The sequence below is a fragment of the Odocoileus virginianus genome, chromosome 1 (assembly GCF_023699985.2).
Source record: "Odocoileus virginianus isolate 20LAN1187 ecotype Illinois chromosome 1, Ovbor_1.2, whole genome shotgun sequence".
NCBI classification, from domain to species: Eukaryota; Metazoa; Chordata; class Mammalia; order Artiodactyla; family Cervidae; genus Odocoileus; species Odocoileus virginianus.
Genome location: NC_069674.1, coordinates 17,158,117 through 17,180,983, shown reverse-complemented (window position 1 = coordinate 17,180,983; position 22,867 = coordinate 17,158,117). Strand labels below are relative to the sequence as shown.

Sequence of the window (22,867 nt, the reverse complement as noted above, 5' to 3'; positions counted from 1 at the left end):
GAGGCACAAGAGTCAGAGGACAGAGGTCAGAGTGAGGCAGGACCATAACAAAGGGGATTCAGACCACCTCAACAAGTGGAAAAAGACAAGGAACTGGGTCTTTTCCAGAGTCTCTGGAAGAAACACCACCCAACCACCCACTTTAGACTTCTGATCTCCCAAACTCTATGAATAAATGTGTGTGGTCTTAAGCCACTATCTGTGGTAATTTGTTTACAGCAGTGACACAAAAGCAAAACAAACACAGAGAGGCTTAAAAACAGAAGAAAAATGTAAAAATCAGAGAAAAAAGATACATTACACACAAGAGAACAGTGATACAGATGGTAACTGGCTGTTCATCCCTAAAACATGGGGGTCAGAAGAAAGTGAAACAATATATTGAGAGTGCCAAAGTGACTTCCTTGGTTCTACAGCAGATAGGAATCCACCGTCAATGCAGGGCACACAGGTTCGATCCCTGGTCTTGGAAGATCCCATGTGCTGCGGAGCAACTCAGCCCATGTGCCTAGAGCCTGTGCTCCACAACAGCAGAAGCTGCTGCAACGAGAAGCCCGCACACCACAACTAGAGAGGCCTCACAGCAGTGAAGACCCAGCACAACCAAAACTAAGCAAAGTATTCAAAAGAAAAACTCAAGTGCTGGAACAAGCCAGAAAAGAAACTAGTCAATCCAGTATTCTATATTCATAAAAATATGTTTCCCAAAAAATGAGGATTAAAATAAAGACACTTCGGAAAAATTAAATATGAAATTACTTACTGCCAAGAGAACTGTCCTATAAGAAATGCTAAAGGAAATCTTTCAAACTCAAGCAAAATGATACTAGATGAAATTTGATCAAGAGAAGTGACGAAAGCTGGAAATGGTGACTATGTGGGTACACATAACAGACTATGAACTGTTCTTTCATTTCTAAATGTATTCAAAATAATATTATTTTGCTTTTATAAGCAAAAAATATTAATATTGAAATGTGGGGTTTATATATATGTCACAGGGTAGTACATAAAAAAAAAACTAGTACAAAGTAAGGGAGACAAAAAATGGAATTATAAGAGAAAAAGCTCTGAAACATACTACTTGTATCAAGAATAAAGGAGAGGATTTTACAGACAATAAAAGAATAAAAGAACACTGTGAACAACTTTATGCCAACAGACTTAATTTCTATGGAGTGGACAAATTCCTTGAAAAATTCAACTGACTGAAGAAGAAATAGAAAATGTGAGTAATTCTATATCTACTCTTGCCTCAGAGAAATCTCAAGCTCTGAGAATTAAATTCTATGAAATGCTTAAGGAAAAAAATAATACCAATCTTATACATACCTTTCAAAAACCAGACATTTCCTTTCTCAATTTATGGGGGCCAACATAACCTTGATACCAAGACCCATAAAGGATATTACAAGAAAATAAATTTATAGACTAGTATCTTTCACACACATAGTCACAAAAATGGTTAACAAAATACTAGTAAACTGAATCCAGCATATTAAACAATGATAATGCATCAAGTGAGGCTTATCTTGAAAATACAGGATTAGTAATTCTTTTAAAAAAATCAGTGGAATCTGTGATATAAAGAAAACAAAGGAGAAAATTAGGTCACTTCCATATATACCAAAAAAAGAGCATTTGATAAAATACATCACTCATTTGTGATTTAAAAAAAAACTCTCAGAAAACTGTTCATAGAATCATAATTACTTAATTACATAAAGGGCTTTTCATATATAATGAAACATTAAATGCTCCCTCCTACAATCAGGAATAAAGCAAGCATGTTCATTTTTACCACTGTTACTCAACATATTGCCAGCTCATTCACTAAGGCAAGAAAAATAAAAGGTGTGGGGTCTCCCTGGTGGCTCAGATGGTAAAGAATCTGCCCACAGTGGGGGAGACCTGGGTTTGATGCCTAGGTCAGGAAGATCCCCTGGAGAAGGAAATGGTGACCTACTCCAGTATTCTTGCCTGGAAAATCCCATGAACAGAGGGCCCTGGTGGAGCCCTGTCCATGGTGTCTCAAAGAGTCAGACAAGACTGAGTGACTAACACACCAAGGAAATAATAAAACTTGTCCCTATTCACAAACCACTCAATTAGGTATACAGAAAAACCCAAAGAATATATCAAAAACTACTAGAACTAATGAGTGAATTGAGCAAAGCTGCAAGACAAATATCTACACATATGTACACACACATATCAGTTATTTCTATGCATTAGCAATAATAATTACATGTGAAATTTAAAATAATACTACTTAAATAGTATAAAATACTTAGGAATGAATTTAACAAAAGGTATGCAAAGACCTGAAAACTGCACTGAAACTACAAAAGACTGCTAAGAGAAATTAAAGAACACCTAAATAAATGGAGAAATATATCATGTTTATAGATCGGAATACTCAATAAAGTTAATATGCCAATTCTTCCTAAATTTATCTATAGACTCAAAGCAATAACAATTAAAATCAAAACACTTTTTTTGTAGATAGTAACTGATTCTAAAATCTGTATAAAATCAAAAGATGTATAATCACTAAAACACTCTTAGAAAAACAGAGTGAAAAGATTCGTATTACCAGGTTGAAGACTTAAAAAGAAATCTATAGCAATCAAAACAGTATGGAAGTGGCATAGGATAAACAAATCAATGAAACAAAATAGATTTTAGAAAAACACCCACATACAATCAAGAGGCAAAGGCTGCAAGGCAATTCTATAAAAAAGGAAAGTCTATTTCACAAATAGTGCTGGGAAAAAAACTGTACAAATATATATTTTAAAGACAGGAATAAGTTTTTTTATTTCATCTCTCATGTTATTAAGAAACTTGCAAAGTTTTGGATAATTGTGTTTTTAAAAATGAATCTTGAAGCTACTTTACAGACTATACAAGAATTTGAGCTGAATCACATACGTATACATAAAAGCTAAAACTGTAAATCTTCAAGAAGAAAACAAAGGAGAATATTTTCCCAACCTTACCTGGAGTAGGCAAAGGTTTCTTAAGTACACAAAAAGCTCTAACATGAAATATGCCTACCTCATAAACCTGAAATTTGTAAGAATGTTTAAACTTCTTCCCATCAAAAGAAATATTAAAAATATTTAAAAAAGCAGAATATATTTGCACTAAACATATGCCAAAAGACTTGTATATAAATAGTACCTGTAATTCACAGATTCAATGCAATCCCTATCAAATTACCAATGACATTTTTCACAGAACTAGAACAAAAAATTTCACAATTCATATGGAAACACAAAAGACTCCGAATAGCCAAAGCAGTCTTGAGAAAGAACAATGGAGCTGGAGGAATCAACCTTCCTGACTTCAGATTATACTACAGAGTGATGATCATCAAGACAGTATGGTACTGGCAAAAAAACAGAAATATAAACCAATGGAACAAGACGGAAAGCCCAGAAATAAACCCATGTACCTATGGGTACCTTATATTTGACAAAGGAGGCAAGAATATAAAATGGGGCAAAGACAGCCTCTTCAATAAATGGTGCTGGGAAAACTGGACAGGTACATGTAAAAGAATGATATCAGAACACTTCATAACACCATACACAAAGATAAACTCAAAAATAAATGCAAAATTTTCCTCAAAACTTCTTAGAGGAAAACATAGGCAGAACACTTGATGAAATCAAAGCAAGATCCTCTATGACCCACCTCCTAGATTAATGGAAATAAAAACAAAAGTAAACAGATGGGACCTGATTAAACTTAACAGCTTTTGCACAGCAAAGAAAACTATAAGCAAGGTGAAAAGACAACCCACAGAATGGGAGACAATAAGAACAAATGAAACAACAGACAAAGGATTAATTTCCAAAATACATAAGCAGCTCATACAACTCGATACCTGAAAAGCAAACAATCAAAAAATGGGAAAGAGACCTAAACAGACATTTCTCCAAAGAAGACATACAGATGGCTAACAAATACATGAAGAGATGCTCAACATTGCTCATTATAGAGAAATGTAAATCAAAACTACAATGAGATATCACCTCACACTGGTCAGAATGGCCATCATCAAAAAGTCTACAAACAATAAATGCTGGAGAGGGTGTGGAGAAAGGGGAAGGCTCTTGCACTGTTGGTAGGAATGTAAATTGATACAGCCACTATGGAGATTCCTTAAAAAACTAAGAATAAAACTACCATATGACCCAGCAATCCGACTCCTAGGCATATACCCTGAAGAAACCAAAATTGAAAAAGACACACGTATCCCATTGTTCACTGAAGCACTATTTACAATAGTTAGAATGTGGAAGGAACCTAGATGTCCATTGACAGATGAATGGATAAAAAAGCTGTGGTACACATACACAATGGAATATTACTCAGCCATAAAAAAGAACACCTTTGAGTCAGTCCTAATGGGGTGGATGAACCTAGAACCTATTATACAGAGTGAAGTAAGTCAGAAAGAAAAAGATAAATATCATACTCTAACACACACACATGGAATCCAGAAAAATGGTACTGAAGAATTTACTTACAGGGCGGCAGTGGAGAAACATACATAGAGAATAGACTTATGGACATGTGGAGAGGGGTGGAGAGGGTGAGATGAATGGGAAGAGTAACATAGAAACTTATATTACCATATGTAAAATAGATAGCCAACAGGAATTTGCTGTATGGCTCAGGAAACTCAAACAGGGGCTGTGTATCAACCTAGAGGGGCGCGATGGGGAGGGAGATGGGAGCGACGTTCAAAAGGAAGAGGATCTATGTATACCTATGGCTGATTCATGTTGAGGCTTGACAGAAAACAGCAAAATTCTGTAAGGCAATTATCATTCAATAAAAAATAAATTAAAAAAAATAAATAGTACCTGTAATTCAATAATAAAAGATAAACATGCCCATCAAAACATGCAAAAAACAGACTTTTTTAAAAAACCAAAAAGGGGAGAAGCCAAGATGGCGGAGGAATAGGACGGGGAGACCACTTTCTCTCCTACAAATTCATCGAAAGAACATTTGAACGCTGAGCAAACTTCACAAAACAACTTCTGATCGCTAGCAGAGGACATCAGGCGCCCAGAAAAGCAGCCCATTGTCTTCGAAGGGAGGTAGGACAAAATATAAAAGATAAAAAGGGAGTCAAAAGAGCTACAGACGGAGACCTGTCCCGGGAAGGGAGTCTTAATAGAGGAAGTTTCCAATCACCAGGAAACCCTCGCACTGGCGGGACTGGGGGAAGTTTTCGGCAAGCTAACTGGGAGGAAAAATTAAATAAGGCCCACAGATTACGTGCCTAAAAGCAACTCCCAGCAGAAAAGTACCCCAGTCGCCCGCACCTGCCAGCAACAAGCGGGGGTGGAACGGAGAGGAGCGGGTGGCATTGCTTAGGTTAAGGGCCGGCCTGAAGACCCTGAGAGCAGTCGGAGGGAGCTTTTTTAAACTGTGGGATAGCAAGGGACAAAATTAACCGGCCCGAACACACTGCTGGCGGTTCGCAAAACAAAGAGACTGAGAATCTCCAGAGAAGAGCCGGCCCGTCCCCGCTGGAGGTAGGAGGCAGGGGGAAGGGGAAAAGGGCAAACTCAGCCCCTGAGAAGCCACCCCCTCCCACACTGCAAACAGGCCCCCGGTTCCTATCTAAAGACTTCCTGAGACCCGACTGGCGGCGCGCGCTGGGGCCGCGGAGGGAAAAAGCGCGCCGTACCCGGGGAGAGTGCGCCCAAGCCTCTGGCTGCCTGGGCCGCTCGACGCGGAGGGAAAAGGCGCGCCGCACCCGCGGAGAGTGCACCCAAGCCTCTGGCTGCCTGAACCGCTCAGGACGGGGAAGGCACAAAACACAGGCGCAACCGAATCCGCGCTTTTGTGGAGTACCCGAAAACTGGAACCGCACTCAACGCAGGGCCCGCTCCATATAGAGCAGCTGGGAGCCTGAGCAGTGTAGACGGGGAAAGCACTGACACCCGTGAGCAGGGCAAACCTAGTGTGGCTGGAACACTGTGAGTGCCATCCACACAGAGCGGTATCTGTCTGCAGCGCCCTGCCCTCCCCGTAGCAGGACAGAACTAAATTAGCGAACCCAAATAAGAGATCACCTCCTCCCACCTGTGTCAGGGCGGAAATTAGACACCGAGGAGACGGCAAATAGAAGCCAAGTAAACAAAGGGAACCGCTTCAGAAAGGACCGGTGCAACAGATTAAAATCCCAGAAGGTAACACTGACTACACCGGAAGGGGCCTATAGGTATCGAGAAGTGTAAGCTGGAAAGAGGAGCCATCTGAAATTGAACTGAACCTATGCTGACCGCAACAACTCCAGAGAAATTCCTAGATATATACGTATATATTTTTTTAATTAAAAAAATTTTTTTTCCTTTATTTTTTATTTTTTCTCTTTTATTTTCTTTTAAAATTCCCTATTAATCCCCCATTACTCCTCAACTTTCATTTTCATATATTTTTACGATTTTTTTAATTAGGGAAAAAAAATTTTTTTTCTTTTTCTTGTTTTTCTCTCCTATTTCCTTTTAAAGTCCTCTAATATTCCTCCATTATTCCTTAATTTTCATTTTCATTTCACTATAACCTTGCCAAAAAAAAAGAGAGAGAGAGAAACCCTATTTTTAAACCGAACTTCATATACATTTCTAAATTTTTTGTGTGTTTTTGTTTTTGTTTTTAAATATTGTATTTCAAAGAGTCTAACCTCTACACTAGATTTTTAATCTTTGTTTTTCAGTATGTGATATAAATTTTGGACATTTAAGAATCCAATATTCAGTTCCCATTTCTATTCAGGAGTGTGGTGATTATTCTCCCACTTTTGATTCTCTGTTTTCTACCTCAGAACACCTCTATTTCCTCTCCCCTTCTCTTCGCAATCCAACTCTGTGAATCTTTGTAGGTGTCTGGGCTACGGAGAACACTTTGGGAACAGATAACTGCGTAGATCTGTCTCTCTCCTCTTGAGTCCCCTTTTTCTCCTCCTGCTCACCTCTATCTCCTTCCTCCCTCTCCTATTCTTCATGAAACTCTGTGAACCTCTCTGGTTGTCTCTCACAGTGGAGAATCTTTTCACCATTAACCTAGAAGTTTTATTATCAGTGCTGTATAGTTGGAGAAGTCTTGAGACTATTGGAAGAATAAAGCTGAAATCCAGAGGCAGGAGACTTAAGCCTCTACTTAAGCCTCTGGTTTTCTGAGAAAACCAGAAAACTCCTGACTACACGGAACATTAAGGAATAAGAGACCATCCAAAAGCCTCCATACCTACACCAAAACCAACCACCACCCAAGAGCCAATAAGCTCCAGTACAAGACATACCATGCAAATTCTTTAGCAATGCAGGAACATAGACCTGAGTGTCAACATACAGGCTGTCCAAAGTCACACCTAACACATAGACCCATCGCAAAACTCATTACTGGACACTCCATTGCACTCCAGAGAGAAGAAATCCAATTCTATGCACCAGAACGCTGACACAAGCTTCCCTAACCATGAAACCTTGACAAACCAATCATCCAACCCCAGCCACTGGGTGAAACCTCCACAATAAAAAGGAACCACAGACCACAAGAATACAGAAAGTCCACTCCAGACACAGCAATCTAAACAAGATGAAAAGGCAGAGAAATACCCAACAGGTAAAGGAACATGAAAAAAGCCCACCAAGTCAAACAAAAGAGGAGGAAATAGGGAATCTACCTGAAAAAGAATTTAGAATAATGATAATAAAAATGATCCAAAATCTTGAAAACAAAATGGAGTTACAAATAAATAGCCTGGAGACAAAGATTGAGAAGATACAAGAAATGTTTAACAAGGACCTAGAAGAAATTTTAAAAAGTCAATTGAAAATTAATAATGAAATAAATGAGATCAAAAACACTCTGGAGGGAACCATGAGTAGAATAACAGAGACAGAAGATAGGATAAGTGAGTTAGAAGATAAAATGGTGGAAATAAATGAAGCATAGAGGAAAAAAGAAAAAAGAATCAAAAGAAATGAGGACAACCTCAGGGACCTCTGGGACAATGTGAAACGCCCCAACATTCGAATCATAGGAGTCCCAGAAGAAGAAGACAAAAAGAAAGGCCATGAGAAGTTACTCGAGGAGATAACAGCTGAAAACTTCCCTAAAATGGGGAAGGAAATAGCCAACCAAGTCCAAGAAACCCAGAGAGTCCCAAACAGGATAAACCCAAGGCGAAACACCCCAAGACACATATTAATCAAATTAACAAAGGTCAAACACAAAGAACAAATATTAAAAGCAGCAAGGGAGAAACAACAAATAACACACAAAGGGATTCCCATAAGGATAACAGCTGATCTATCAATAGAAACCCTTCAGGCCAGAAGGGAATGGCAGGACATACTTAAAGTAATGAAAGAGAATAACCTACAACCTAGATTACTCTACCCAGAAAGGATCTCATTCAGATATGAAGGAGAACTCAAAAGCTTTACAGACAAGCAAAAGCTGAGAGAATTCAGCTCCACCAAACCAGCTCTTCAACAAATACTAAAGGATCTTCTCTAGACAGGAAACACAGAAAGGTGGTATAAACGTGAACCCCAAACAACAAAATAAATGGCAACGGGACCATACCTATCAATAATTACCTTAAATGTAAATGGGTTGAATGCCCCAACCAAAAGACAAAGGCTGGCTGAATGGATACAAAAGCAAGACCCCTATATATGCTGTCTAAAAGAGACCCACCTCAAAACAAGGGACACATACAGACTAAAAGTGAAGGGCTGGAAAAAAATATTCCACGCAAACGGAGACCAAAAGAAAGCAGGAGTCGCAATACTCATATCAGATAAAATAGACTTTCAAATAAAGGATGTGAAAAGAGACAAAGATGGACACTACATAATGATCAAAGGATCAATCCAAGAAGAAGATATAACAATTATAAATACATATGCACCCAACATAGGAACACCGCAATATGTAAGGCAAACGCTAACGAGTATGAAAGAGGAAATTAATAGTAACACAATAATAGTAGGAGACTTTAATACCCCACTCACAACTATGGATAGATCAACTAAACAGAAAATTAACAAGGAAACAGAAACTTTAAAGGACACAATGGACCAGCTAGACCTAATTGACATCTATAGGACATTTCACCCCAAAACAATCAACTTCACCTTTTTCTCAAGTGCACACGGAACCTTCTCCAGAATAGATCACATCCTGGGCCATAAATCTAGTCTTGGTAAATTCAAAAAAATTGAAATCATTCCAGTCATCTTTTCCGACCACAGTGCACTAAGATTAGATCTCAATTACAGGAAAAAAATTATTAAAAATTCAAACATATGGAGGCTAAACAACACGCTTCTGAATAACCAACGAATCTTAGAAGAAATCAAAAAAGAAATCAAAATATGCATAGAAATGAATGAAAATGAAAACACAACAACCCAAAACCTATGGGACACTGTAAAAGCAGTGCTAAGGGGAAGATTCATAGCATTACAGGCCTACCTCAAGAAAAAAGAAAAAAGTCAAATAAATAACCTAACTCTACACCTGAAGCAACTAGAGAAGGAAGAAATGAAGAACCCCAGGGTTAGTAGAAGGAAAGAAATCTTAAAAATTAGGGCAGAAATAAATGCAAAAGAAACTAAAGAGACCATAGCAAAAATCAACAAAGCTAAAAGCTGGTTTTTTGAAAAAATAAACAAAATTGACAAACCATTAGCAAGACTCATTAAGAAACAAAGGGAAAAGAACCAAATTAACAAAATTAGAAATGAAAATGGAGAGATCACAACAGACAACACTGAAATACAAAGGATCATAAGAGACTACTACCAGCAGCTCTATGCCAATAAAATGGACAGCTTGGAAGAAATGGACAAGTTCTTAGAGAAGTATAACTTTCCAAAACTGAACCAGGAAGAAATAGAAGATCTTAACAAACCCATCACAAGCAAGGAAATCGAAACTGTAATCAGAAATCTTCCAGCAAACAAAAGCCCAGGACCAGATGGCTTCACTGCTGAATTCTACCAAAAATTTAGAGAAGAGCTAACACCTATCTTACTCAAACTCTTCCAGAAAATTGCAGAAGAAGGTAAACTTCCAAACTCATTCTATGAGGCCACCATCACCCTAATTCCAAAACCAGACAAAGATGCCACAAAAAAAGAAAACTACAGGCCAATATCACTGATGAACATAGATGCAAAAATCCTTGACAAAATTCTAGCAAACAGAATCCAACAACATATTAAAAAAATCATACACCATGACCAAGTGGGCTTTATCCCAGCAATGCAAGGATTCTTTAATATCCGCAAATCAATCAATGTAATTCACCACATTAACAAATTGAAAGATAAAAACCATATGATTATCTCAATAGATGCAGAGAAAGCCTTTGACAAAATTCAACACCCATTTATGATTAAAACTCTCCAGAAAGCAGGAATAGAAGGAACATACCTCAACATAATAAAAGCTATATATGACAAACCCACAGCAAGCATTACCCTCAATGGTGAAAAATTGAAAGCATTTCCCCTGAAATCAGGAACAAGACAAGGGTGCCCACTCTCACCACTACTATTCAACATAGTTTTGGAAGTGTTGGCCACAGCAATCAGGGCAGAAAAAGAAGTAAAAGGAATCCAGATAGGAAAAGAAGAAGTGAAACTCTTGCTGTTTGCAGATGACATGATCCTCTACATAGAAAACCCTAAAGACTCTACCAGAAAATTACTAGAGCTAATCAACAAATACAGTAAAGTTGCAGGATATAAAATACAGAAATCTCTTGCATTCCTATACACTAACAATGAGAAAACAGAGAAATTAAGGAAACAATACCATTCACCATTGCAACAAAAAGAATAAAATACTTAGGAATGTATCTACCTAAAGAAACAAAAGACCTATACATAGAAAACTATAAAACACTGATGAAAGAAATCAAAGAGGACACAAACAGATGGAGAAACATACCGTGTTCATGGATTGGAAGAATCAATATTGTCAAAATGGCTATACTACCCAAAGCAATCTATAGATTCAATGCAATCCCTATCAAACTACCAACGGTATTTTTCACAGAACTAGAACAAATAATTTCACAATTTGTATGGAAATACAAAAAACCTCGAATAGCCCAAGTAACCTTGAGAAAGAAGAATGGAACTGGAGGAATCAACCTGCCTGACTTCAGACTATACTACAAAGCCACAGTCATCAAGACAGTATGGTGCTGGCACAAAGACAGAAATATAGATCAATGGAATAGAATAGAAAGCCCAGAGATAAATCCACGAACCTATGGTCACCTTATTTTCAACGAAGGAGGCAAGGATATACAATGGAAAAAAGACAACCTCTTTAACAAGTGGTGCTGGGAAAACTGGTCAACCACCTATAAAAGAATGAAACTAAAACACTTTCTAACACCATACACAAAAATAAACTCAAAATGGATTAAAGATCTAAATGTAAGACCAGAAACTATAAAACTCCTAGAGGAGAACATAGGCAAAACACTCTCTGACATAAATCACAGCAGGATCCTCTATGACCCACATCCCAGAATTTTAGAAACAAAAGCAAAAATAAACAAATGGGACCTAATGAAACTTAAAAGCTTTTGCACAACAAAGGAAACTATAAGCAAGGTGAAAAGACAGCCCTCAGATTGGGAGAAAATAATAGCAAACGAAGCAACAGACAAAGGATTAATCTCAAAAATATACAAGCAACTCCTGCAGCTCAACTCCAGAAAAATAAATGACCCAATCAAAAAATGGGCCAAAGAACTAAACAGACATTTCTCCAAGGAAGACATACAGATGGCAAAAAAAAAAAAACACATGAAAAGATGCTCAACATCACTCATTATAAGAGAAATGCAAATCAAAACCACAATGAGGTACCATTACACGCCAGTCAGGATGGCTGCTATCCAAAAGTCTACAAGCAATAAATGCTGGAGAGGGTGTGGAGAAAAGGGAACCCTCTTACACTGTGGGTGGGAATGCAAATTAGTACAGCCACTATGGAGAACAGTGTGGAGATTTCTTAAAAAGCTGGAAATAGAACTGCCATATGACCCAGCAATCCCACTTCTGGGCATACACACAGAGGAAACCAGATCTGAAAGAGACAGGTGCACCCCAATGTTCATCGCAGCGCTGTTTATAATAGCCAGGACATGGAAGCAACCTAGATGCCCATCAGCAGACGAATGGATAAGGAAGCTGTGGTACATATACACCATGGAATATTACTCAGCCATTAAAAAGAATTCATTTGAATCAGTTCTAATGAGATGGATGAAACTGGAGCCCATTATACAGAGTGAAGTAAGCCAGAAAGATAAAGACCATTACAGTATACTAACACATATATATGGAATTTAGAAAGATGGTAATGATAACCCTATATGCAAAACAGAAAAAGAGACACAGATGTACAGAACAGACTTTTGGACTCTGTGGGAGAAGGCGAGGGTGGGATGTTTCGAGAGAACAGCACTGAATCATGTATATTATCTATGGTGAAACAGATCACCAGCCCAGGTTGGATGCATGAGACAAGTGCTCAGGCCTGGTGCACTGGGAAGACCCCGAGGGATCGGGTGGAGAGGGAGGTGGGAGGGGGGACCGGGATGGGGAATACATGTAAATTCATGGCTAATTCATTTCAATGTATGACAAAAACCACTGAAATCTTGTAAAGTAATTAGCCTCCAACTAATAAAAATAAATGGAAAAAAAAAGAAACATGTATATTATCTAGGGTGAAACAGATCACCAGCCCAGGTTGGATGCATGAGACAAGTGCTTGGGCCTGGTGCACTGGGAAGACCCAGAGGGATCGGGTGGAGAGGGAGGTGGGAGGGGGGACCAGGATGGGGAATACATGTAAATCCATGGCTAATTCATTTCAATGTATGACAAAAACCACTGAAATGTTGTAAAATAATTAGCCTCCAACTAATAAAAATAAATGGGAAAAAAAAAAAACAAAAAGATATAGAAGGTAACAATAAAAGGTAACTTGTCTTACTCTCATTTTTTGTTGGACATAATTGACTATATAAAAGATACATAATTTCTTTCTTTCTGGGATGTAATTTTATCCTCTCATTCTGCTTCATCAAGTGTAATATTGTAATAGCTTTTTGTCTCTATCCATGAACACATTTCAGCACCTGTTGGGTATTAAATTCCTATCACTTCTCATCAGGTGTTCTTATACATTGCTGATAGGCAAGTAAACAGTACAAAATTTCTAGAAAGCAGTTTTATAATTTGTATTAAGAGGCTTTAAATGTTTATTCCATTGGATCAGTAATTTCTCTCCTGGGGATATGGCACAAGAAAATAATTTAAAATGTAAAATGAGACTTATGAACATCATGTTAACTACAGGAGTTTTTAAAACCACCAAACATCCAGAAACCTAAAAGTTCCATAAAGGAAGCTTTTCATGATGAAATAATTATTACATAAATTGAGAAATATTTACAGAATGAAAGAGTAGGGTTTTACTTTTGATTCTCCATATATTTAAAAACACGGAAATAAAGAAATTGAAAGGAGTTACTTCAAAATATAAATACAGTTAATCATGGATCATGTAATTATGACAAATATTTTTTCTTTTAATTCTTATACTTACAAGTGTTACCAAAATAAATGTTAATATTACCTTTTTTTCTTAAAAAAAAAAAAAAACTGGTATGTGTATAACTTCAACCCTAGGAATTTCTCTTTGGAACCTTTCTTACTGAATAACCTTTTGCTTTTCTAATTCAAAATAAAAAAGAGCCTACATATTTTAATTTTGATTAACAAAAAGAAAGCTATCTATGCTTTCTTTAAAGTTTACGAGACTGAAAACTTTGGATTGCATACCATGTAGCAAATCAGGCTCCCAATACCTCAATATGAATAATGCTTGGAACTGTCCTGAAAAGTTTTAGATTACTTAGAAATAGGCTCAACATGAAAATAACTTCACAGCTATAATGGCAGAAAATTTTGTGACAGAAATAAATACATCTTACAATGTCTGATTACGGTCTGTTCAGTTCAGTTCAGTTGCTCAGTCGTGTCCAACTCTTTGCGACCCCATGGACTGCAGCACACCAGGCTTCCCCGTCCATCACAAATTCCCAGAGATTACTCAAACTCATGTCCATTGAGTTGGTGATGCCATCTAACCATCTCATCCTCTGTCGTCCCCTTCTCCTCTCACCTTTAATCTTTCCCAGCATCAGGGTCTTTTCAAATGAGTTAATTATTCGCATCAGGTGGCCAAAGTATTGGAGTTTCAACTTCAGCATCAGTCCTTCCAATGAACACCCAGGACTGATCTCCTTTAGGATGGACTGGTTGGCTCTCCTTGCAGTCCAAGGGACTCTCAAGAGTCTTCTCCAACACCACAGTTCAAAAGCATCAATTCTTTGGCACTCAGCCTTCTTTATAGTCCAACTGTCACATCCATACATGACCACTGGAAAAACCATAGCCTTGACTAGACGGACCTTTGTTGGCAAAGTAATGTCTCTGCTTTTTAATATGCAGTCTAGGTTGGTCATAGCTTTTCTTCCAAGGAGCAAGCGTCTTTTAATTTCATGGCTGCTGTCACCATCTGCAGTGATTTTGGAGCCCCCCAAAATAGAGTCTCTCACTGTGTCCATTGTTTCCCCATCTATTTGCCATGAAGATTTGGGACAGGATGCCATGATCTTAGTTTTCTGAATGTTGAGCTTTAAGCCAACTTCTTCACTCTCCTCTTTCACTTTCATCAAGAGGCTCTTTAGTTCTTCTTCGACTTCTGCCATAAGGGTAGTGTCATCTGCATATCTGAGGTTATTGATATTTCTCCTGGCAATCTTGATTCCAGCTTGAGCTTCATCCACCCCAGCATTTCACATGATGTACTCTGCATATAAGTAAAATAAGCAGGGTGACAACATACAGCCTTGACATACTCCTTTCCCGATTTGTAACCAGTCTGTTGTTCCATGTCCATTTCTAACTGTTGCTTCTTGACCTGCATACAGATTTCTCAGGAGGCAGGTCAGGTGGTCTGGCATTCCCATCTGTTGAAGAATTTTCCACAGCTTGTTGTGATTCACACAGTCAAAGGCTTTTTGACATAGTCAATAAAGCAGAAGTAGATGTTTTTCTGGAACTCTCTTGCTTTTTTGATGATCCACTGGATGTTGGCAATTTGATCTCTGGTTCCTCTGACTTTTCTAAATCCAGCTTGAACATCTGGAAGTTCACAGTTCACGTACTGTTGAAGCCTGGCTTGGAGAATTTTGAGCATTGCTTTGCTAGCATGTGAGATGTGTGCAATGTGCAGTAGTCTGAGCATTCTTTGGCATTGCCTTTCTTTGGGATTGGAATGAAAACTGATATTTTCCAGTCCTGTGGCCACTGCTGAGTTTTTTCTAATTTGCTGGCATATTGAGTGCAGCACTTTCACAGCATCATCTTTTAGGACTTGAAATAGCTCAACTGGAATTCCATCACCTCCACTAGCTTTGTTTGTAGTGATGCTTCCTAAGGCCCACTTGACTTCACATTCCAGGATGTCTGGCTCCAGGTGAGTGATCACACCATCATGATTATCTGGGTCATGAAGATCTTTTTGTAGAGTTCTTCTGTGTATTCTTGCCACCTCTTCTTAATATCTTCTGCTTTTGTTAGGTCCACGCCATTTCTGTCATTTATTGGACCGATCTTTGCATGAAATGTTCCCTTGGTATCTTTAATTTTCTTGAAGAGATCTCTAGTCCTTCCCATTCTATTGTTTTTCTCTATTTCTTTGCATTGATCACTGAGGAAAGCTTTCTTATCTATCCTTGCTATTCTTTGGAACTCTGCATTCAAATGGGAATATCTTTACTTTTCTCCTTTGCCTTTCGCTTCTCTTCTTTTCACAGTTATTTGTAAGGCCTCCTCAGACAGCCACTTTGTCTTTTTGATTTCCTTTTATTGGGGATGGTCTTGATCCCTGCCTCCTGTACAGTGTCACAAACCTCCATCCATAGTTCTTCAGGCACTCTGTCTATCAGATCTAATTCCTTGAATCTATTTCTCACTTACACTGTATAATCGTAATGGATTGGATTTAGGTCATACCTGAATGGTCTAGTGGTTTTCCCTACTTTCTTCAATTTAAGTCTGAATTTGGCAAAAAGGAGTTCATGATCTGAGCCACAGTCAGCTTCCAGTCTTGTTTTTACTGATTGCATAGAGCTTTTCCATCTAGAAATAAATACACCTTACAATGTCTGATTATGGTCTGAATGAAATCCAAAAAGGTAATTAGGTTACCAAGCACCCAATGAAGAGTCATCTTAATTAACAGGAATGAAATTCAACCAGTAAAATGAATTAAATACTTCTGTCTTGAAATGTTCAATTATAAGATAAAGAGCTGAAAAAAAAAATAATCTTTTCTCCCATTCTAGTAATTCTATTCCAAATCTCTCTTAAAGTATCGCTCTGAATATTTTATATACACAAAAATAGATGTATTTTTACCCAAATAATTACACTGTTCTCTTTATATAATCATCTTACACAGATGTGTGTTTTCAAATAATTTACCTTCTCAGAAATGTAATCAATATAATAGTCTCAAGGTATGTGAAATTTAAGGACTGAAAATAAAGCACTTTCATTATTGAGTGAAAAAAATACACGGTGTCTGCCCTATGGATAAGTAAGTAAGTGTGAGTCGCTCAGTTGTGTCCGAATTCTTTGTGACCCCATGGACTGTAGCCCTCCAGGCCTCTCTGTCCATGAGGTTCTCTGGGCAAGAACACTGGAGTTACTTGCCAGTCCCTTCCCCAAGGGATCTTCCCAACCCAGTGATCGAACCCAAGTCTCCTGCATTGCAGTCAGATTCCTTACCATCTGAGCCACCAGGGAAGCCCATGTTATATGGATAGTAACAGCAACAATTTGATACTCATATATGTCAGTAGTAAGATGTACATGAGTGCTGAGTTGTTGTTTTTGTTGCTCAGTTGCTAAGTCCTATCTGACTCTTTGCGACCCTGTGGACTACCACGCCAGGCTTCCCTGTCTTTCACCATCTCCTGGAGTTTGCTCAAACTCGTGTCTTTGAGTTGGTGATGCCACCTAACCATCTCATCCTCTGCTACCCATTTCTCCTCCTACCCTCAGTCTTTCTCAGCATCAGGGTCTTTTTCAATGAATCGACTCTTCACATCAGGTGGCCAAAGTATTGGAGCTCGAGTAACATTATTTAAATTACATGGGATGTTCAAAACTGTGCAGTTTAATCTACATTTAATAAGTTTACAATTTCATGTTCTCTACACCAACTCTGATCTATTATTTTTCTCCTTTACCTACTTATGACAGGATGGGAGAGAGAGATAGAAAGATAAATAGAGATAGAATATTAAACACTCACTCCCAACCTAGTGAGTTTTCCTGAGTTCCAAGCGTACATTTCAAACTGCACATTTGTATATCTTCTTAGAGGTCTCACAGTGATTTCACTTTTAACTTACATGAAACAGAGTTCATTTTTGACACTTTTATCCTTCTCTTATATTTTCTCTCCGATATAATATTGTCACCTTTACTCAATGGCCTACGCTGGCCACCCACCCCTTTCTCACCCTCAAGATAAGTCCCTATCCATTCATCAATCCCTTCTGTCTTCATCATCACTTTCTTTATTCAGGCTTTCAGATATTCTCATCTCTTCACCTGGACTTTGGTACCAACATCCTGATTTGTCCATCTGTCCCCTGAAGTGGAGATTCTTGTCACTTTCACACTGACATCCAGATAACTTTTCTGAGCAACTAATCCAATCCTGTCTCATGCCATCAGTTGCAAACTCCCCACAACAGTTAAAACAACAAATTTAAAAAAATATCTAACTCTTTCTGCCCTTCATTCACCATCCACATCACCACTCCAAGCCACCACTGGTCCTTCTCCTGGTTTCCATGTTCCCTTAAGCTGATGCCTCTATGGGAGTGGCCACTTGGCAATCTCACCCATAAAGACTCCAATCTGTAAACACGGTTCTCCTTTCTATCCTCATGCCACATCCCTTTCTCCCAGAATTTATTACCTCAGTCTGTGATTGCCCATTTCCTTCCTCACCTCCCTCCCAACACTGGACTACAAGCACCCTGAGGACACTGCTTTTCTATTTGTTCATTTTGTACCTGTTTTATCTAGCAAGTGTCACTTATGGATTCAATAATTATTTGTGGTTTCAACAACTATTCAATAAACATTTATGAGTGACACTAAATGAATGAAAGCAGTGAGATATTTTAAATAAGTATTGCCTTGCATTTGCAAAATCCCTGTTAATTAGAGACCAATTCATATTGCCCATATTTCCCAAATGTTGCCTGGCCTTTAAAGATCCAACCTCAGAAGTTATATAGCATCAATTCCACCGTACTCTATTCGCCAAGTATTTGTAAGCTCACATAGAATCAAGGGGAGGTTATACAGACTTAAACCCTCAATGGGAGAAATCCCCCAAATCTGATGCCACTTTAAACCCACAGTCACCAAAGGACACTAATGAACTAAATTACTTTGAAAATATATAAATAAAAGACTCACTTGTCCTGCTTCTCTGAAACAAACTGTATAACTTGGTAATCAAAGAGTGTGCTCAGTCATCTCCAACTCTTGTGACCCCATGAACTGGAGACTGCTAGACTCTTCTGTCCGTGGAATTTTTCAGGCAAGAATACTGGAGCAGGTTGCCACTTCCTACTCTAGGAGATCTTCCCGAGCCAAGGAGCGAACTCACATTTCTTGTGTCTCCTTTATTAGCAGGAGGATTCTTTACCACTCGGCCACCTGGGAAACCCCAAAAGCTGTGGCACATGGGCTTAGCTGCTCTGAGGTATGTGAGATCTTCCTAGATTTGGGATCAAATCTGTATCCCCTGCATTGACAGGCAGATTCTTAACCACTGAGCCACCAGGGAAGCCCCCAACCAAGCAGTAGGTGTAGGAAAACCTCCTCCTTATAGAAACACCCCAGTTAACAAATGAAGAAAAGAGTCAGAATATCACTGCTGTGCAATCCCTGATGATTCCTGGATCCTGACATTGATCATCAAAGACTATTATCGAGACAAAGAGAGAGAAAGAGAACCAGACATTACATACTCTCCTTTGGAAAAATAAAACATTACTTACAAAAGATGTGGAGAAATATGCATCTGATGAATCTATATCCAACTATCAACTTAGCGAAAACAGGTAAAAGAGAAGAGCACATTATTGAGACCCTGTGGACATTATCAGTACAGTTCAGACTCAGGGAAACTTCACAGGACAAATAGCATGGTCTCTTTAATAGATAAATGAAGAAAAAAAGAAAAGAGAGAGATGTGTGCTGCAAAGACTTAAGGGTCATAGCAACTAATCACCACAAATGTATTTTATTTGAATCCAGATGAAAACGAACGAGCAAGAGAAAACAAATGACATCTGCAAGACAATTAGAAATTCAGCACTGAGTAGATATTTAGTAATATTAAGATGCTATTGTTTTTGAGATGGCATGATTGTATTCATAAAATAAGTCTTATTTTAAAAAAAACCATTCAGAAATATTTACAGGTAAAATTATATAATGTCTTAGATTTACTTCAAAAATTTACTTCAAAATAATGTAAGAGAAGAGACCATAGTTGGAGACAGAAATAAGACTGCACATAAACTGATAATAGGTTAAGTGTCACCTGCCAACGCAGGAGACATAGGAGACACTGGTTCGATTCCTGGGGCGGGAAGAGCCCCTGGAGAAGGGCACGGCAACCCATTCCAGTATTCTTGCCTGGAGAAGCCCATGGGCAAAGGAGCCTGGAGGGCTACAGTCCATATGGTCGCAGAGTCAGACATGACTGAAGCGAATCTCCATGCACGCATGCATGAGGCTAGGTGATAGGGAATGAGAGTTCAATGTGCTATCAGTTTCTCCAGTGAACATTTCCCATAACAAATATTTATTTTGAAAACACATTTTACTGATGCTCCAAAGTCACAAGTCCTAAGTAAATTCTTTAATGCACTTTGCGATATCACCCCTGCCTGCCTCTCCAGGACCATCTGCATCACTTTCGCTTTTCACCTATTTTTAAGCTACATAAAACTGACTGTAGTCTGCACAGAAGACTGCGATCTCCCAGACTAACAAGCATCTATACATTTCCTTTTGTCAAGAATGTCAAGCCCCATTCTTCTTCACCTGGCAAAATTCATTCATCCTGTCACATTTCTTATTGCCAATTACAAGTCTCAGGTTCTCTGCTGTGGATCAGTGATACACTAGACTGATGGATACCAGCCACCTGCCATTCCCACCTGACAGATGCTCCACCCCTTCCCTGCCCTCTTCCCTGCCCTGTGAAACTGACCCAGTTAGACTGTTTAATGGCTGGAGAGCAAGAACTGTACTGATGTCTCTGGCTCTCTCCCTGCCAGGCTGGCACAGGATGACTGCTTTCACTTCAACACTACTCCTACCAGGTGGTCCTTCCTAAGTCATTCTTTTCCTGGTACAGCTGATTGCTTCCTTGCCTTTGCATCTTCAGCTCAGGAATACCCCACCCTCCATTGTTGCTTCTCATAAACCTAGTGCATTATTTGTAAAGAGTCCATCCATTAAATTCTTCACTAATTACCAGTTTCACTCTGCCTTCTCCTTCTTGTTCAGACTTTAACTATATAACTGTAAACAGAAACAACCCAAACCAAAGAAAGACTTCTAAAAAGAACCTAACACAGATATAGACTGAAAAGTTATATAAGATGAAGAGGTAAAGAACGTTTGAGATACACAGCATATGCAATGGTCCTGTGGTACAGAGAAGCAAAGGACGTCCAATGCTATAGTTGACCTGAAAGACAACAAGCTAAAAGCACAGAGGGCAGTGGTAAAGGATGGAGATTTGGAAAGAAACTCAATTTTGCAGTAATGATTTAGTTTGTGATATTAAGAGTAATGGGAAAGTGTCTCATATTCTCCCTGCCCTCACAGGCCTAGGTAAGGGATCATCTTCTTTTAGCCATTCCTTGACAGCCTTCTACAGCTCAGCCAGAACTAGGAAACTCTCATGGCAAAAATTCAATACATTTTCACTGGATTAGTGAATAAATGAATGAGCAAAATAACACATGACCAGGTTTGCGACTTTCTCAGGCACCTCCAAACATTCTTCCTTGCACATACCCTACCTGGACTTATTCCTATTTGTTCTTGGCTGAGTCTTTATCTATAATTAACATAAAGACTTTTGGAGAGAAAGAGTTATATATGAGCTATGTACGATCTTGAAAATTAGATCATTCCCAGACCAATCTTTTACACTTAATGACCATTTCACTCTAGACACATCAAATGTAATGAGCAACATCACCATCTCAGGAGATGGACATTCTTTTCATAATCACAAGAGTTTATTCTGTTAAATCTCACCAATTCAAGGTGATGGAGGAAAAGTCCATGAGATGGATGAAATCCATGAGATGGATGAAAGAGAGAGTTGTTTTAGGTTGTTTAGAACAAGAAATATAACCTTCTAACCTTGAGATATAACAGCACGAACTATGTGCTAGCCAAGTACAAGAAGAAGCTTTATTTTCATTTGCTTTATAAACTGATAGTACGGCTGATCTATATCTGATAAAATGATAAGCAAAACTTTTAATTAGTTTCTTTATCATTCAATAATAAGTTAAAACACGAGGCTAAAACCTGCTTGTTGACTGACCTTATATTATACACTTACTTGTCTAATGCCAGGAACCAAAATTAAAATGCAAGGTGATCTCAATACTGGCAAGTGAATATTCATTAATGTCATAAGAAGTCTTTCTATATTCAGATATTCCGTGATAATGGAGATGCCCATCTTATGCTTAAGTGGGCAAAATGGAGATGAATGCAAATGACCATGTTCTTTTTTATCTAAACTTGAGTCCTCCATGAACCAGCAAAGTATCAAATGGCAAGGTTTCTACATCAATGTTGGGATATGTTTGTGGCATAATGCTATGTAATTAACATAAAAACTTTGGATTTCATTCTGATAGAAAATATCAGGGAAAGTAACAAATAATATTCATTTACCTTTGAAGTTCAAGCAAATATGCATCAACTGTTTTTAGTGACACAAAGAATGACTTTGTTTTTGGCTTCCCCTAGCAACTCTACATTGCATACAGTTCATAAATTGATAAGCCAGGAGACAACATTATACCAAAATCTTGTAAAAGGAATAAACTCTCACTGTGACTAAAATGCATTTTGCTTCAATAAAACAGATGTATTGCTCACCAAAGATGCCATGGTGAATCCAATGACTTCAATATAACCATCATCATGACGCTGAGGTTCAAAGTCATGGTGATCTCCTGGGTTCCCCCAGGGCATTGTGCCAGCACAATATCTGCAAGAGAAGAGTAAAATCAGAATTAGAGTTTGTGCCAGTCCTCTCATGATCATCATCAGGTACTAATTTATAGCTCGATTTGATGTTGATTTCACAAAAGAACAGCTTTCTACTCTTGGTTCATGTCTCCACATAGAAAATGGGCTTATCCCCTACTCCTCCAAGTATCAATTTATGATAATGGGTCAAAATTCGACACCAAAAGCATTCCATGGTGTCCAACTTTCTACTAATTCATTATTTATCAACTTTTTAAAAAATTTGTATTGGAGTATAGTTGATTTACAATGTTGTGCTACTTTCTACCGTACAGAAAGAGAATCATTGATAGTATACATCCATCCCCTCTTTTCTTCCCTTGGACTTC

The 22,867-nt window shown here is 38.3% G+C and overlaps 1 protein-coding gene across 9 annotated transcripts in view; it reads right to left on the bottom strand.

The window, feature by feature from the left end:
• DGKI (diacylglycerol kinase iota) overlaps nucleotides 1-22,867 on the bottom strand; it is a 502,817-nt gene that overhangs the window by 180,345 nt on the left and 299,605 nt on the right. For all 9 annotated transcript variants that reach the window (XM_070465256.1, XM_070465264.1, XM_070465269.1 and 6 more), the window contains one exon: nucleotides 22,386-22,497. In XM_070465256.1, the coding sequence (XP_070321357.1) occupies nucleotides 22,386-22,497 (112 nt within the window). The remainder of the gene's footprint in view (nucleotides 1-22,385; nucleotides 22,498-22,867) is intronic.